The 17245-nt window shown below is 34.0% G+C and overlaps 2 protein-coding genes across 3 annotated transcripts; one reads left to right on the top strand and one right to left on the bottom strand.

The window, feature by feature from the left end:
- Window positions 1-3532: 3532 nt before the first annotated feature.
- Window positions 3533-5488, bottom strand: LOC145059079 (uncharacterized). Of its 2 annotated transcripts, none has more exons than XM_079006946.1 (2): window positions 5237-5488; window positions 3533-5158 (listed from the first exon to the last, which is right to left on the bottom strand). In XM_079006946.1, exon 2 carries the CDS (start codon window positions 5128-5130, stop codon window positions 3832-3834), a length of 1299 nt encoding a protein of 432 aa, XP_078863072.1. In that variant the 5' UTR covers window positions 5131-5158; window positions 5237-5488; the 3' UTR covers window positions 3533-3831. The 2 variants fall into 2 exon arrangements, with proteins under 2 accessions (XP_078863072.1, XP_078863071.1); XM_079006945.1 differs by having other exon boundaries at window positions 5261-5488.
- Window positions 5489-10518: 5030 nt separating this feature from the next.
- On the top strand, window positions 10519-11898 carry LOC145059891 (uncharacterized). The gene is made up of 3 exons (XM_079007655.1): window positions 10519-10665; window positions 10750-11044; window positions 11474-11898. The coding sequence occupies exons 1-3, from the start codon at window positions 10519-10521 to the stop codon at window positions 11896-11898; spliced, it is 867 nt and encodes a 288-aa protein (XP_078863781.1).
- Window positions 11899-17245: the final 5347 nt, after the last annotated feature.

Here is a 17245-nt window from a genome sequence, read left to right as displayed (position 1 = left end):
AGAGTACTGACTAGAAATGTTAGTCGGGAAGTCATGATGGGTTATATAGGAAATTTGAAGATTGAGAGACCAACATTGACAATCATCTGAGTAGAGACTAAGATTTCTTACGATAGATCAAGAGTTTTATGTTGAATTCGGTTTTCGTCCATTATGGGTTAGTCGGTCTTACTGTTTGTGTATTTTTAGAGTCGTCGATGTGATCTATTACTCTGATGCAGTGAGTCTCAAACAATTCTTACCATATATTATAATTCATTCACTCGAGATCAAGGATCAAGGGAATATAAGCCTTGTTGTTATATCCTAGGGATTTTTAGAGGATAAGTTGACGACCATGGTCATCTACGATAATCATAAATAAGATAGTAAGGGGCATAGGCATAGATGGCAACGTATCGAGGAAAAAAAAACACACACACACAGAGTGAGTAGGGTTAGGGATTTTGCTCACGGATACCATATTAGACAATACTTTTTCCCATAAAGCATATATCTTGCATTAATGATAATTATATAAGATTTTACAAAATAACAAACCATGTTTCTAAGTTCAGTGTCATTGCTATAGTGTTATGTTTTTTTTTCTTTTTTGTTTTTGGTAAATTAAACTTTTGGTTTATATATTTATCAAATAGATAAGATGACATAAATGTCCGTGTGTGAGAAAAAAAACTTACGAAAATGACACGTGTTTCAAACAGACAAAATGAAAAAAAAAATATATATATATATATATATATATATATATATATATATATATATATATATATATGTTAAATAAAATTAAAGAATTGTTAACAAAATTGAATAAACAATCACCATCTTAGACAATATTTAAAAAAAATAGCCCTATATAGGAAATAAATGAAGTTACCTAAAATAGAATTGTCCATGTGTAACATAATTACAAAAATGTGTGGCAGCTTAAAACCCTCACTATATACAAATTAGTGAATTATAATATGGCTTGATGGGCTAAGGCAATAAAATGGACTAATGATATGCATATACTTTATACACTAACAAAAATAAATGAAGTCATCAATAAGTGAAACTGGCCCGATAAAATTATAAACAAAAAAAATATCACACAAGTACACATGAAATGATAAATTTGAGCCCATTCCCATAAAAGTCAAACCTAGAAAAGCAAATAACCATGAAAAAATATCATTGTGTCAAAACAAATAGCAATTACTATTCCTACTTATGTCTAAAACTTGTAAAAAACATGCAAGTGTAGACTAATTGACCACACGTTATAAGTACGTGAATGATGAGTTGGAGGCCTTTGCTTTGTGCTAGAAGGCGTTTGTGGTTTTGACTTTTGATTTTTTTTTTAAAGCTACCATATTTCTGAAACTATCTTTGGGTTTTAGAAAGGGCCTTAACTAGTATAGCCAAACCACATTCCTTCCAAGCAACATGGGGTTAAAAACTTGAATTTAGCTTTTCTACCCAAACCGACATTATAATTAGGGATGACAAAAAGCCCCATACCCAATGGAGAACCCGAAACCCGCACCCGTTTTGACTGGGGAATCCCCAAGTTGACCGGGAATGGGGACGGGGATGGGGAATACCCGAATAAAAAAAGTGGGGATGGGAATGGGGATGGGGATACCCATAATTCCCGACCCTGGACCCGACCCCGACATATATTAATATATAAAAATAATACAGAACATATATTTATAATATAGTTTATAATACATAAAATCTGATCTAAGTAACCTAACTTATTAGTAATTACTTGGTTGAGATCATATTTTTTGTTTTTTCTTTTATCTAATTTAAACTCGTGTATATATATTTTTTTCTCTTTGGTTGATCTATTTTACCTTAAATATCAATATGATAATTTTTTTCTACTTGATTTTTCATGTATGTATTTAAATTTGGTAGAAAATTTATTTATATTTTTTATGCAATTTACGGGTACTTATATATTTTATAAAATCTTTAAACTTATGCTGGTAAAAGTGAAATATAGAGTTTTTTCTTACGTAAAAGCTTGCATGTTAAAAGAGAAAAAGAAATCTCCGTTTCCCCCGTTGGGGATCCCCAGTCCCCATTGGGGGTGGGGATGGGGGTTTATTTATATTCTCCGATGGGGATGAGGATGGGGATTGGGGTCCCCTGTGTTCCCCGCCTCCGTTGTCATCTCTAATTATAATGGATAAACCGAATGTAAACAGATCAACCAGTTTATTTAGATATCGTTCTTCATGCCTACTTTAAACAGTAAGAAAAAAAATCTTGAAGTAGAACGAATGAAACCACATGAACTACCTTTATACTTTACACCTTAATATATTTATAGTTTGATCCTTAATGTATTTGAACATCAACAATTCGACACCAGTAACAAGAGAAACCACGTGAACTACCTTTATAGTTTACTCCATAGACCCAAGTTCTCTAGTAAAATGAAAATGAGTATGAGACATGAGGAATAGTTGGGATAGCTCAGTTGGTAGAGCAGAGGACTGAAAATCCTCGTGTCACCAGTTCAAATCTGGTTCCTGACACATGATTAATTTGTATGAGTCTCTATTCTACCAATTAATTGATATGAGCAATTAATTGATATGAATACATATTCATTAAGAGTCTAGATAATAATACATATTCTCCATCTCGTTCTTTAGAACCCCGGATTTCTTTCTAGAATCATACCGACGGTTGATTCGTGCGCGATACATTGTGGATCGAAAACGTTTTGCGGTTCCAACAATTTTTTTGAATTGAAAATTTGCTCGAATCGGATCCTTTCAATTTCTATATCGATATCGAAGATATACTTACGAAGTTGTTCCAATTTATAGTTTAATCCTTAATATAACTGAATCATTAACACCTTGTAAAGTTCTATTTTTTATTGTAACGTTGACTTTTTATCGTTTTTATTTAACAAAACATATTATCAAAAAAATTCTAATGATTTGACTTTTTTATTTTATTTTTTCCTTAAAATTAACTGATTTATCCTTATATGTGCACCTTATCTAATTTATCATTGAACGTGCCTCATGTTTAAAAAAATTACTTCAAAAAACCAAGTAACCTAAAAAACACTATAATACAAAAAAGTAAAAAAGTCTTTTAAGTTTTAACTCTAAATTTTATTTCGGCTCTACCTATTCGAAAATTTTGTTCGTTTTAAAACAAAATTTCTTTTTGGTTTTTAACACTAAGCAGCCTTCATTCTTTGTTCAACATACAATGCAATAAAAAGTATAGAGAAAAAAATTAACTGTCTTTTTCGAATATATGAATAATAATATTATTACATGTACGAACCTAATATTTAAAATTAAGGATTATAATGATATACTATAAACTATTTAACAAAAAACTACTTTTTTTTACTCGATACAATTAAGACTTAAGACGCTTAAATAAAATAATATAAAACGAACAAGATAACCACACAGAAACAAAAAGGCAAAAACATTTGGTAAATAATAATTAGTCGATAAGAGTGATAAAAGAGCTATAATTTAAATAGTAGAAATCACTTCAACAGTTTGAATATAATATCAACCTTTTCCTACCTTCAATGAAGTCAATATTACATTTTCAGTTCATCTATATCTTCCATTTTCATATAGTTGAAGCCAAAAGATCGAGAACACAGGCTTCAAAGTTCAAACTGATAACATGGATGAAGAACATTATTTAAGAACACTACATTTACACAACACCCAAAATCCTAACACTTAACCACATTCTTTCTAAACCCTAAAAAGACAAATAAAGCATGAAATCAAGAACTTACAAGATAAACATGCACCTGTTTTCAACTTCTACCATATCTTCATTCATTCATTCATTATCCTTTTCTTTCAATTCAACAATCCGATTATCATCTTCCATCTTACCTTCAATCTCAACATCTAACTTCTCTTCGTTTTTCACAATATTATCTTCCTTATGAACATCTGATAGGCCTACATCTTTTAACACTTCCATTTCCTGCAAACCCTTTTCACCATTGTTAGATTCTTTTGGTTCAGAAGACTGATTCCCATTTCCATCATCATTCTCTTCCATTAGCTCATTAGTATCTTCAACTGACCTTCCATAGCCACGACTCCCACTATCATTCTCAGAATCATTCTCCACAACAACCTCTTCCATAAACCCTTGTCCTCCTTGCATTCCCCTTTCCAAACTCTGCAACCTCTTCCTCAAGTTATCAAACTCCCTTTCCATCAAGAACAATCTCTCTTTCAATATCAGATTCTCTTCTTCCAGTTGAGCTATATGTGTATCCTGATCATCAACTCTGTTCTCCAAAAGATAGCTATTATGATCAGCACCACCGTGGTTTGGGTAAATCATCTCAAATCTGCTCAAATCATGGTCTAATCTCCTCTCCACCTCCAAATGTTCCTCAACATCGCTTTCACTTGATCCACCTTCTTCATCTTCTTCGTCATTTCCAGGAGATCGAAGCCTGATTAACCCTTTCATGGACCCATATCCATCAACACCCCATTCTTCTTTCGCCATGTCAACTAAAACTTCACGAGATGGAGAAAAAATAGGTGTAGGGAGTACAGAAGGAGTAACAGGGCATGGAGAAACCAGAGATGTAATCCCTCCTGCTTTTTTTGCACGAATGAGGAAGGAAGTAGTGTTTCTAGGAGCAAAAGGAGCGGATTTACCACCATGATTGTGTTTCTTCTTCGAAAAGTATCTTCTGGCCTTCAATCGATTTTGTTGTTGTAGTTCCTTGAGAGTAGGCGGATTATAATTACCTACTCCAACATTGCCTAATTCGTTCCAATTATTGTTATTCCGTTTGTCATTTCCTTTCTTCCCCTTCCAGTTTTTGTTGTTTCGTGGCCCCATAGGTTTTGAAGAAGACGGAACAAAACCTGAAGGTTTCGTGTTCGGATTCTGGAACTTGAGCTGCTCCGGTAGCGCCGGCGGCCACATCCCGTAACGACCACCTCGGTTGTTCAACATCCCCTGCGACTGTGACTGATTCATCATCACATGAGAAGGATTAATTAACTGATTCATCAACATCTGGGAGTTCTGATTATTCATTAACCGATGGGATTGCATTATCGGAAGCTGCTGCGACTGATTCATCATCTGAGCTTGATCGTTCATCTCCACTCCGAACTCCGATGACGATTCACTACAACGAAAATTTTAAAACCCTAAAATACCAATTCGCGATCGGAAAACGTAAAAAAAATCAGACAGAAACTTCTACCAAGATTAAAAAGCTACTGATTACCACGAGATGAAAGACTAAATCGTACATCGGAAATCAACAAACCCTAAACCTAGCAGAAAAAACAGATCGATTTCTAGATGATTGTATGATCCGAACACTTATCAAATTCAAATTAATAATCCGATCCAGGCGATCTGTGATTTGATTTTATGTAAGAATTTTGAATTTGTAGAAGTTTTGGTTTCAAATTCTCGTTCTGTTTCTAGAGATTCGAAAAGGGGAACCGGTCATGTGGAGGAGGAAGGTGCCCTTTGGTTGGTTTTATAGGCCAGATGAAGCATGAGATGGACGGTTAGATGATGTATTAATCCAACGGCTGAGATTGGATAACACGCTATTAATGCGTGAGATATAGATCTGAGTCGGTTAAAAGGGGTTACTTGCGCCTGTGATATAAATTGCTTTATTATGTTGCAAATTGTAATTTTATGTAAAATATATTTAAATGATATTATAAAAATAAAAATTTAAGTACAAAATTTAGAATCATAAAAGGGAGACTCATTTGAATTATTTTGCTAAAAACAAAACAATTACGAATACGGGAAAATAACCCTCGCGAATTAGTGATATCATATTTTCAAATATTTAAGCTATTAATTTCTCGCGTGAGTCATTTAATATTCACGTTTGTCCGATCAATTTCAGAATTAACTAGAGAATAAATGTAGCTAAGACTTAGGTACTCCAAATTAGTTGTGTATATAAACTCGGAAGCCGAGGATAAGAATAAACACAAGGGGCAATTACTAATCTATTCAAATTAAAAAAGTGATTAACAATTTTTAGCCAAAAATTACTAAATGTCCAAATATATCCCATGAAACCATAAATTTCTATATTCGTCTATTGTTTCTCCAATTCGTAAAGTGTTTCGTGTTTTGTATAAAAAAAAATTCATTTCTAAGATACCAAACCGTAGGTTTTTTAAAACTTACGGTTTCCTGTCAGTTTAACTATGGTTTCCCAAACCATAGCCTACGGTTTTGGGAAAAAGATACGGTTTTTTTTTTGTTAGAATCTACTGTTTTGGGGTTTAATCTATTGTTTTGTCAAAAAAGATACGATTTTAATTTTTTTTTTCTTTTGGGATATAGAGTATTAAAAAGAGTGTTTATAAGATGGAAAAGTATTTTAACAATTATTTTGTTAAAAAAATTTAAGATTTCAAAACAGTAGATTTTAAAGATAAATAAATAAATAATATAATATAAAAGGCCATATTTTTTTGTGATATAAAGTATTAAAAAAAGTGTTTATAAGATGTAGAATTATTTTAACAATTATATTGTTTATAAAATGTAGAGTTGTTTTTTGACAATTATTTTGTTAAAAAAATATTTTTTGTAAAATATAAACTAGTTTTTTAAGAATTAATACAATAATTTTTTGCTAAATTGTAGATTATTTTTTTGAATTTGTTGACTGGTTTTTTTGGTAAATTTGACTATATTTTTGGTAAACTTGACTCTTTTTTTTGTCAGAGTTGTGTAACATCCTAAAAATATAGTCCAAAAAATTCGTTATTACCCATTAATAAAACCATATCTATATCTTCATCATATAAAAATCATAAGTCATGTATCAAAGTCACATGTCAAAATATATCAAAGTATAAGCATCACAAGCTAAACAAATTGTGTGTACACTGTAATTTTCCCGAACTTCTCTTTTTGAAACTGAAGTACCTGAAACCAAAACTGAAAATTGTAAGCACGAAGCTTAGTGAGTCTCCCTATACTACTACATACCATACACATAATCACAAAACTTGGGCCTAGCCCACTGCATCGGGACCTGTCCGGCATCGGACCATAATCCGGTACACATCTAAACATATCAACAATGCATATAACAAAAACACATAACATAAATATAACCCTAGGACTACTCCCAACTGCATCGAGACAAATCATGACATCGGCTTACCCGACATCAGACTCCTGTCCAACATCGGGCTCACCCCGGCATCTGATCGCATCGGGCATCGGGCTTACCCCGGCACATACACAACATAACATATATCGTAATCACATAACATAATCACATAATCTGCATCGGACTTACCCCGACATCATACTGAAGCCCGGAACATATAACATATAACATATAAACTAGCATACATCGGGATTGCCCCAGAACACATAATACATGGCATAATAACTAACATACATCGGGCTTGCCCCGGCATCGGGCTTACCCCGAAACATATAACCAATAACATGTAAACTAACATACATCGGGCTTGCCCCGACATCGGACCAAAACTCGGAACACATAGCACATATCACATAGCCTGCATGAATCACAAAGACATCACGCATACTTAACTACTTCTCAGGACCACCCCGGCATCGGACCGAAGTCCGGAAACATACAAACTGCATCGGGATTACCCCGACATACTACAACTACTTAAACGGGCCAGCATTGGTGCCTTAGACCCATTCCTACTGGAAGAGGACTCACCTCACACTGCTGAAGTCCCGCTGACAAAACCATAGCTGCTGGATGATAGATTCCCGATCTGTCAATATCAAAATAACACCCAATTAATAATTGGGTTCCAACTCATAACCATAAGTCCATACTTGGGCTATCAAAAGTCTAATAATGGACCAAGGCCCAAATATGGCCCATCTATGGCCAAATTTTCCAAATTAGGCCCAAACCCTTACATGGGCGTTACCCTAAAGCCCATTAAACTATTCTAGTCCATCTGATTGTTCATGGATGACCCATTATTGGCCCAAACACCAAAGCCCAATAGAAAGGCCCAACACAAGGCCCAAACACTAGGGTTAGGGTTTGGGAGTAATAAGGTGACAGGAAGGAAGGTCATCGGGTATATCCTGCTCCCATACAAACATCCATTCACTTTTGTCACATATAGTCCCTCCTTATCAGTTCTTCTTCAAATTAAGCCCCAAAATTTACCATTTAGCCCCCGCCCCCAAGAATCTATTCAATCTAAGTCCATCATTAACCATTTATACCCTGCTTTATGAATTCCATTTCATAATAAGTCCTAATAATTACCAAACATACCCCCACTTCTAAAATCCTTATCAAATTAAATCTGTAATTTACTAACAACCTTCAACCATCAAAAGTCTTCACAAATTAATCCGGGAATTAAATTTTAACCCCCAACAACAACGCCTTGCTAAATTATTACTATTCATTTATAAATTTTTATCTATTTATTTATTTAGAAAACGGGATGTTACAAGTTGAGTAATGTTTTGCTAAACTTGACTACTTTTTTGTCAGAGTGGACTACTGTTTTGTTAAACTTGACTACTTTTTTTGTCAGAGTGGACTACTGTGTTTGTTAAACTTGACTACTTTTTTGTTACAGTGGACTACTGTTTTTAACCTACCCTATATATATTAAGTATTTCATATTTTTGAAATTATTTCGTATTTTGAAAACTGCACTTCTCTCTAGCTTCTTTATTCTCAAAATTGACATAATGAGTTGCAACAAGTATTTCGTATTGCTCATTACGAATGGAAGATGGGAGTTTGTTAATTCTCAATTATCATATGTTTGGCCACCTGAATACAATCTAAGAATGTTTTATTTAGGTGTTGAATTTTATGAAACCACCACGTTCACCGAATTTGTTTATTTGGTGAAGTACAAGATAGGTCTTCTCGAAGAATCAAAAGTCAGTTTGGCAAGGATAATCATTTAATTAAGATAAAATTCGGATTTTAACTTCAAAAAAAGATTTAGGCATAAAATCCAAGTCAAAACAGCAGCTAAATCCCGAAATACCCTCTGTCTGACGCACAAACTCGCCGAGTCCGCACTGAACTCGCCGAGTAGGGGCCAACTCGCCGAGTCTAGATACTGACTTGCCGAGTTGAGTCGGGCAGAGGCAGAAAACTCGATTTTCAGCAAGCAAAACAGTTAAGCATCACATACAATTGAAACCAATCAAGGCTCTGATACCACGGATGGGTTTTATGCATAAGAAACATTCCTGTGTACTCATACAAACCCTAATGCTTGGATCTAGGTTTCTCTATTGTACATGCTTTGATTCCAAGACTTACAAACCTAGATCTATCATATATAATTCAAAATTATCATAAAGAAAACAAATGTAATTGGTTTACCTCTTTCAAGTAGCTTGAATCCTTGTAGTCTTCTTGATCTTGAGCTTAGAGTCATAAATGTAACTCCTCTAATGGTTCACAAACCCCACAAGCAAGAAGGCAATATGAGAGAGGGTGAGAGAGGTGCTCAAATCGGCCTATGTTTCTCTTAGAATCAAGTGGTAGCAGATTTCCATTGCCTAGGGGTCTTATTTATACTGCTGGCTGCTAGGGTTTCAGCCTAAACCCTAATAGACAGCTTAATCACCAAGCAGCCCATAGAACCTTCTAGATTAGGGCCATTAGACGAAAATATGATGGATCCCCATCATAATTTCGTTCTCCCCTTAGTCCATTAGGTTCTCCAACCCAAAACTCAACTATCATGCATTTGACAGTTTATACCATTTTATTTAATTAATCTCTTTTAGTCACTAAATTAATTCCTAATTAATTTATGACTAATACTAATTAAATAAATATGATTTCTCCTTTAATATATTATTCTTATAATATATTAATAAATCATAATATTTTCTCTTTCTCCTTAAATTACCTTGTCAAGTTGCTTTGGAGAAGGCAACCCAAAAAGACCATGCACAACCGGGTCAAGTACATACCAACTATAGTTACGGGCTTAGGCACTATTCCAACAGTTTCATGGTATGCCCCCATTGCCTTCGTGTTTTGTAAACGATGATGTGAACATTCCATGTTAGAGGGTAGATATAAATGAAGAGATTAAGGTTCTAGACATTTTTTATGACAAAGAGCTGCTCAAGCTTGCAATTGGAAGACAATGCATGGAACAAGGTAAGCATTATAAGACTACCAGATCGAGCAAAGAAAGGTTCGAGGTGGTTTGTTTGGTAGAAAATTGTTCTTGGATGGTTAGGGCAAAGGGAATCAAATCGACTACTGCTTTCCAAGTCACAAAAGTTGTTGACCAAGACACTTTTTGTGCAACAAACTTGGAGTCTAATCATCGACAATCAAAGAAAAAGGTACTCGGCCACTTTATTGCTGAAGTATTGGCCAAAGATTATAATAGAGTTTATCGTGGTAATGAAATTGTGAGGGACATCAGTTCGAAATTTCCAATCAATATCTCATACCAACAGGCATAGCGGGCAAAACAATATGTGTTGTTGATGTTAAGAGGTACCAAAGAGGATTCATTCACCAAACTACCAGCGTATTTGCACAACTTGGTCAAGCATAATCCAGGAACTGTTACTCAGATAAGAACAAATGATGATGATCGGTTTGAGTTAGTGTATAGCGCGCTGGGTTTCTCGGTAAGCAGTGATAAATTTTTTTATAACAAATATAACATATGAATCCTAATTGGTATTTGTTAATGCCATCAAAAATAATTATAGGTACAAGCGTTCATCAAATATTGTAGGCCAACCATAATAATTGATGGTGGTCACTTAAAGGGTGAATTCAAGGGTACGATGTTGCTTGCAGTGAAAATGGACGGTGAAAACCAAATCATTCATGTTGCTTATGCCATATGCAAAAGTGAATGTACGGAGACATGGTCCTGGTTCCTTCGAAAACTACGTGAATGTATAGGCAACATGGAAGACCTTACATTCATATCTGATATGGCTCCATCCATAGCGACGTCAATTGCAAATATATTTCCTCACGCCCATCATGGAATATGCGGTATCCATTTGTATTTCAACATTTCAACAAATTTTGGAAGCAACGATACAATGCACACATTATTTTGGTAGACATGCAAAGCCTATAATATTAAAAAATTCGATAATGGGATGAAAAAAATTAAAAAGGTAATTGATCGTGTATGGGAATACCTACAAAACATCAATCCAGAAAGATGGGTCAGGCCACATTTTCCCTAGGAATCGGTATTTTCTTATGACATCAAATAGTGCAGATTCAATAAATTCAATGTCAATATTTGCAAGAAAGATGCCAATATTGATTTTGATTGAGTATTTCCGTGCAACAATGCAACAATGGAGTTTTTAGAAACGTAATGTTGCAGGTATTAATATTTTATATATAATAGTACTTGAAATGTTATTTTACTACTCATATGATATTATTAAATTATGTCTATTTTTTTAGCTGAAGCAAAAACAACGCTCACCCCATGGGATGAAACGATTATAGAAGCAAATAAGAATGCTTGTAATAATTGGATGGTGTATCCTATCTCAAATAGTAGATTTGAAGTGAAAAACTCTACTCATAAAAGTCTCATTGTTGAATTCCAACAAAGAACTTGTACATGTAGGCGGTTGCAAATAGATGGATTACCTTGTGGTCATGTCATAAAAGTGCTCACAATGAACCATTACGAAGATTGTTCGGAATTTGCTTTAAAAGCTTACTTTACAGAGACACCGAGGAAAACTTACGAGGAGTCTGTGAACCCATTACCAAGTCCATCTGAGTTGGAGATCCCCGATGATTTGATGATTGTGAAGCCACCCATAATGGAGAGACGTCAGCCGGGTAGACCAAGAAACACTGGTCGTATTCCATCGTAAGGTGAGCGTCCCATACGACAAGAATGTTCTACATGCGGTCATTTTGGACACACGAGGAATGATTGTACGGGTAGGGGATCGGGGAGCGGATTTGGGGGAGGAAAAAAATCGACACAAAAGGGCATAATGACTGATGAGATCACATCCGGAAGCGGGTCAGAGAACGAAAGCGTGTACCCTACTTTTGATTTCAACAACACATTTGATTTAAATTGTCCTTAGATTAATGTTCGAAAGTAATGAATTCCCGTATTTGTAATTTGTATTGCCTGTATTAAACTGCACTTCTGACATTATTAATTAAATCTAGTACCCCACTTATTATCCACTTTATTCCATGAAAAATAAAACACAAACATAAAACATTATAGAAAACGAGATACATCATTAGCAAACATTACATAAGACATTTAACATATAAGAGTCTTCTACATGAAATATTTGTTATTTTTAACTAGAATCCATGCATCCTCATACTCGAAGTCACTTCCTTCGTGCTCCAAAATGTAATGATCTTTAACCAATTCTAAAAGATCTTCGTCGTTGTTTGGATAACGATACATATTTTTAAGATGATGATACCATCGATTGAACCATGTGATTTTTTCCTTTAAATCCATCCACTTACCAAAAATATCTTCTTGTGTTCGGTGTTTTCCTTCTCCCAACGAGAGGTTAAACATAGTTGTTATGCGGGTCCATTCATCACCTTCAAAGCAATCAGGGTTAAACATGGTTGTTATATCCTCGTAAACATTCATCCAACATCGTGTTACCACCATTACCTCTCTTATCGTCCATGGATGTGGAGTATTGGACGAAGTAGCTACATAAGAAGAAGTTGTTTGATTAAAGGCCATTTTTTAAATTTGTTTGTTAGTTTGTTTTAATTTTATAGGAGTACTTAAATAAGAAAAATGAATGATAAACAATTAGGTGGATTCCCATAAGTACTGTTTGAAACTACATTATGCAGGCTACAAAGCAGTAGTCAAAGTCTATAAAATCGTAGTCAAATAATTGTCAAAGAGTAGTCCAGTTATCAGATACCTTACATGGAGATACTATTTGAAATGACATATCTACTGTTGTAAATGACAATACATTATGCAGGCTACAAAGCAGTAGTCAAAGTCTATAAAACCGTAGTCAAATAATTGTCAAAGAGTAGTCTAATTGTCAGATACCTTACACGGAGATACTATTTGAAACGACAAATCTACTGTTCGAAAAGACAATACATTATGGACCTTGCCTTTATAGCTCCTACATACATATGTGTCCGCATGTGGTAAGCCCCTTACCTCCACAACCTTAGGCACACTAAGTAATTGGTAATTGTCTCTTATAACTGATTCGAAATGAGTTTCTCTGACAGTGAGCATGAAGAAAGCTTTAACAACTTGCATGTTTACCTTCATAACCTAAGGCGAACCAACCTGCATACTCACACTCACATCAAAACGGATCTGATGGATCGTTTCCAATCTTGTTTTCTGGCTATTGGATGGGTGGTATATTTGTTTTCCAAATTTCTATTGTTTCTTTACATTTGATAATGTTTGTACATTTAAACTAATTGGTTTTCACTCTTAAAAAATACAGGTCCATGAATCATAAATTGTTTCTTGCCTGTAATCTTCATTGGTAGTGTTCGTCTTCAAGGGAACTACCTAAAAACAATGTTTGTAATAGTTGCTAAAGACGGGAACAATCTGACTTTCCCTATAGCATTTGGTATGGCGGTTGAAAATAATCTGGTAAGTTGTAGCTAGTTCCTGATGAGGTTAAAAGAAAGTCTCGGACATGATAGGGAAGTAGCGTTCATATCCAATATGGACGATGTCGTTAGTCTTGCGTAGATAATGTTTTCACTGATTCTTATCATGGTTACACTTGTAAGAGCGTCCACAAATATTTACGCATAAGAGTAGGCTCTGAAGATCATTGGAAACTTTGTTCTGGATAACATCAAAATATTACACTATGTCTATTTTTGAAAAAAAAAATTTATAGGCTAAGCCATGATGCTCGTGTAGTGTTTACGAATATCGGTCATTCGAAATAGGCAAGAGCCTATTTCCCTATCATTCGTTGGAATGTACTTAACATGGAAGTTCCTCAATATTTTTCAATATTATCGCTTAATCAACGTAATATACCGATAATAACGCTTATCGAAGGAATTCGTGAGAACATGCAAAATACTTTTGTTGAACGAAAATGGCAGGTAAATTTTGGGTGCAATATAAAGGTACTAAATAACTAGTACAACAACCTTTTATAACCATATTTATTTTTCAGGGAGTTTGACTACTGTACTAACACTGTATGCTAAAATGGTGCTTCAAAGAAGGATGCAAAAGTCTGTTGGTTAGCAAGCAACACAGATCCCCCAACAAATCTCGTCTCTTTGCCGACATATGTTTATCTAGTTTCTGATTTTAAAACAACTTGTGTTATAGATCTTAATGGTCATACTTGTTCATGTGGCAAATGGCGCAGTCTCGGTATAACATGTGGTCATGCTATCATAGCAGCACGTCATTCAAACATGCATGCATTAGTTGATATGGTGCAAGTATATTACCATACTGATGTATTTCAGCTCGTCTACCAGACACAAACTGTTCACCCTCTTCCCCCACCATCGAATGGGAAATACCAGACCCGTTGATGGTTGTTTTATTGCCAATGTAATTTTTATTCCCATTAAATAATGATGTTTGTAATATATTTGTCTTTGTCTATGTAATATATTTGCTATTGTGTTTGTAATATATATTTGTATATTATGTTTTTAATATATTTGACATTGTGTTTGTAATATATTTGAAATATATTATGTTTGTAATATATTTTCCATTGTCTTTGTAATATATTTTCCATTTGTTCGTGTTGTTAAAAACGACGTAAGATAACATAAGTTGTCATTTTTAGCTTATGATAAAAGTATGTTTTTTAGTGTGATTTTCATGTTGTATATGTTGGTTACGTTGTTTTTACATAGTTATTCGTTGGAAAATATCTGGATTTCAAATCCGATATCGTTACATCATTGGTTTTACCCTCCAAGGTATGCTTCGTGCTGTTAAAAACGACATAAAATAACATAAGTTGTCATTTTTAGCTTACGATAAAAGTATGTTTTTAGTGTGATTTTCATGTTTTATATGTTGGTTATGTTGTTTTTACATAGTTGTTCGTTGTAAAATATTCGGATTTCAAATCCGATATCGTTACATCATTGGTTTTACCCTCCAAAGTATGCTTCATGCTGTTAAAAATGACATAAAATAACATAAGTTGCCATTTTTAGCTTACAATAAAATAACATAAGTTGCGACATAATAAAAATAACATAATTAAATTGGTATCCACAGATTAGGAAACTGTTTGGGATACAAATTTTGTTCACGATCGATAGAATCCCCTCTAATTCTAACAACATCAGTTAGACGGTCCCGTTCAGCTTGAAGCTTATTAAACTCCATATTTGCATCTCAAATCCATTTCCTAGCCTCTTTGATTTTTTTTTGTAGTTTCAACAATCCATTTTTCTTTTTCAATTACTTGATCTGCTAGGTCGTTTGCACGTTGGTTGAGTATGCAACTAATTTGAGAGTCCCTTTCGTTGGCTTCTTCAGCGGCCTTCATAGCATGGAAAGTGTCGTCAGACATGTTATCTGGGAGTGGGAAATCTGGGCCATCCGGAATTGGGTTGTTATCGGAACAAACATATCAATCTTCTTCTTCACAATGCCAAACACCGAACTCAGATGAATTCATTCTAAATTTTTGAATCAACTATAATAAATAAAGATTCATTTTGCCACATGTCAATTTCTCATGAGTTTTGACACTTGTCAATTTATGATATTTTTTAAATAAATAATATCCGCCTGTCAATTTCTAGGTTAGTCCAATTTTTTAATATTAAAAAGTCACATAATACTTGTATATTTATATATACAAAGTATTAAATGTAATAAATATGATAGTAATTGTAATTAATACATTTTTTTCCTTATTTCAAAATTTTATTTAAAATAAATACTTAATGTTTATATTTTAATATTTAATTTGTTTAATCAACCCGAGTAATACACGGGTTTTACACCTAATGTTGTAATGTATCACATTTAAGATGTATGTTAGTTGCATATTAACAGGGTGATACCAACATAGAAGTACTATTTGAAAGGACAATTTTACTGTTCGAAATGACAAAACATTATTCACTCTAGAAACTAGTAGTCAAAATTTATGAAACTGTTGTGAAATAATGTGAAGGAGTACTCAAATTGTAGTATAAATTACATAAATATACTGTTTTAATTTTACAATAACTATATATTGTAGATGCTATTAATTGTTAAAGAAGAGTAAATGTTGCAATGCAATTTCTTTGAATTTTACCACCTAATGTATAGTAAATATTTTTTGATTTATACCACCTAATGTAATATAAACAGTATAGATTTGTAAAATGGAAATGTTCATTACCACAATCTCAGGTTACTCCACATCGAATATTATACGCTTGCATCATTTATTAAAACCACGATCTCAGGTTACTCCACATCGATTTAAAAAGAAAAGTATTAGCAAATAATAGTAAAATAGGATTACATAGGGATTAAAATGACCATCAACGACTCTGGTATTTCCCATTCAGATGCAGGGGAAAAACATTCACATTTCTAGTCTGGTATGTAGTTCGAAACACATCATCCCGATAATATATTTGAACCATATCGGTTAATTCCGTGTTTTTTATATAACATGCTGCAGCAATAGCATGGCCACATGTTATACCCAGATTGCACCATTTACCACAAGAACATGTGTGTCGATTAAGATCTACAACACATCTTCTTTTTAGATCAAAAACTCGGAAAATATCAGAGGGGAACAGAGACGGTATCTCAGGTGGAATTTTAGTTGCTTTCCATCGTAGAGACTTTTGCATCCTTCTGTGAAGGGCCATCTCTACGTAAGGGGTGAATACGGTGTTCAACACCCCTGAAAAGTAAACGGATAGTCAATTATGGATATTTTAATGGTTTATAAAAACTTTCTAAATTACCTCCCACGACACTGCGTTATGCAAACGTCTGTTGGATGTACTGAACAATTGCATCAATTAGCGTTATTATCGGTACATTGCGTTGAGTAACCGATAACACCAATAGGAATTCTGGAATATTATTGTTTAGTACATTCCAACGTATATTAGGGAAATAGGCTCGTGACCATTTCGTTTTTCCGATTTTGGCAAGAACCTCACGTGCAACATGACTTAACTTAGAAAATGATTTTTCAACATCTTGCGTGGTATATGCTT

The sequence above is a fragment of the Lactuca serriola genome, chromosome 6 (assembly GCF_051521515.1).
Source record: "Lactuca serriola cultivar US96UC23 chromosome 6, Lser_US96UC23_V15, whole genome shotgun sequence".
NCBI lineage: Eukaryota > Viridiplantae > Streptophyta > Magnoliopsida > Asterales > Asteraceae > Lactuca > Lactuca serriola.
The sequence above is the reverse complement of the archived record's forward strand: the minus strand, read 5'-3'. Positions and strand labels throughout refer to the sequence as shown.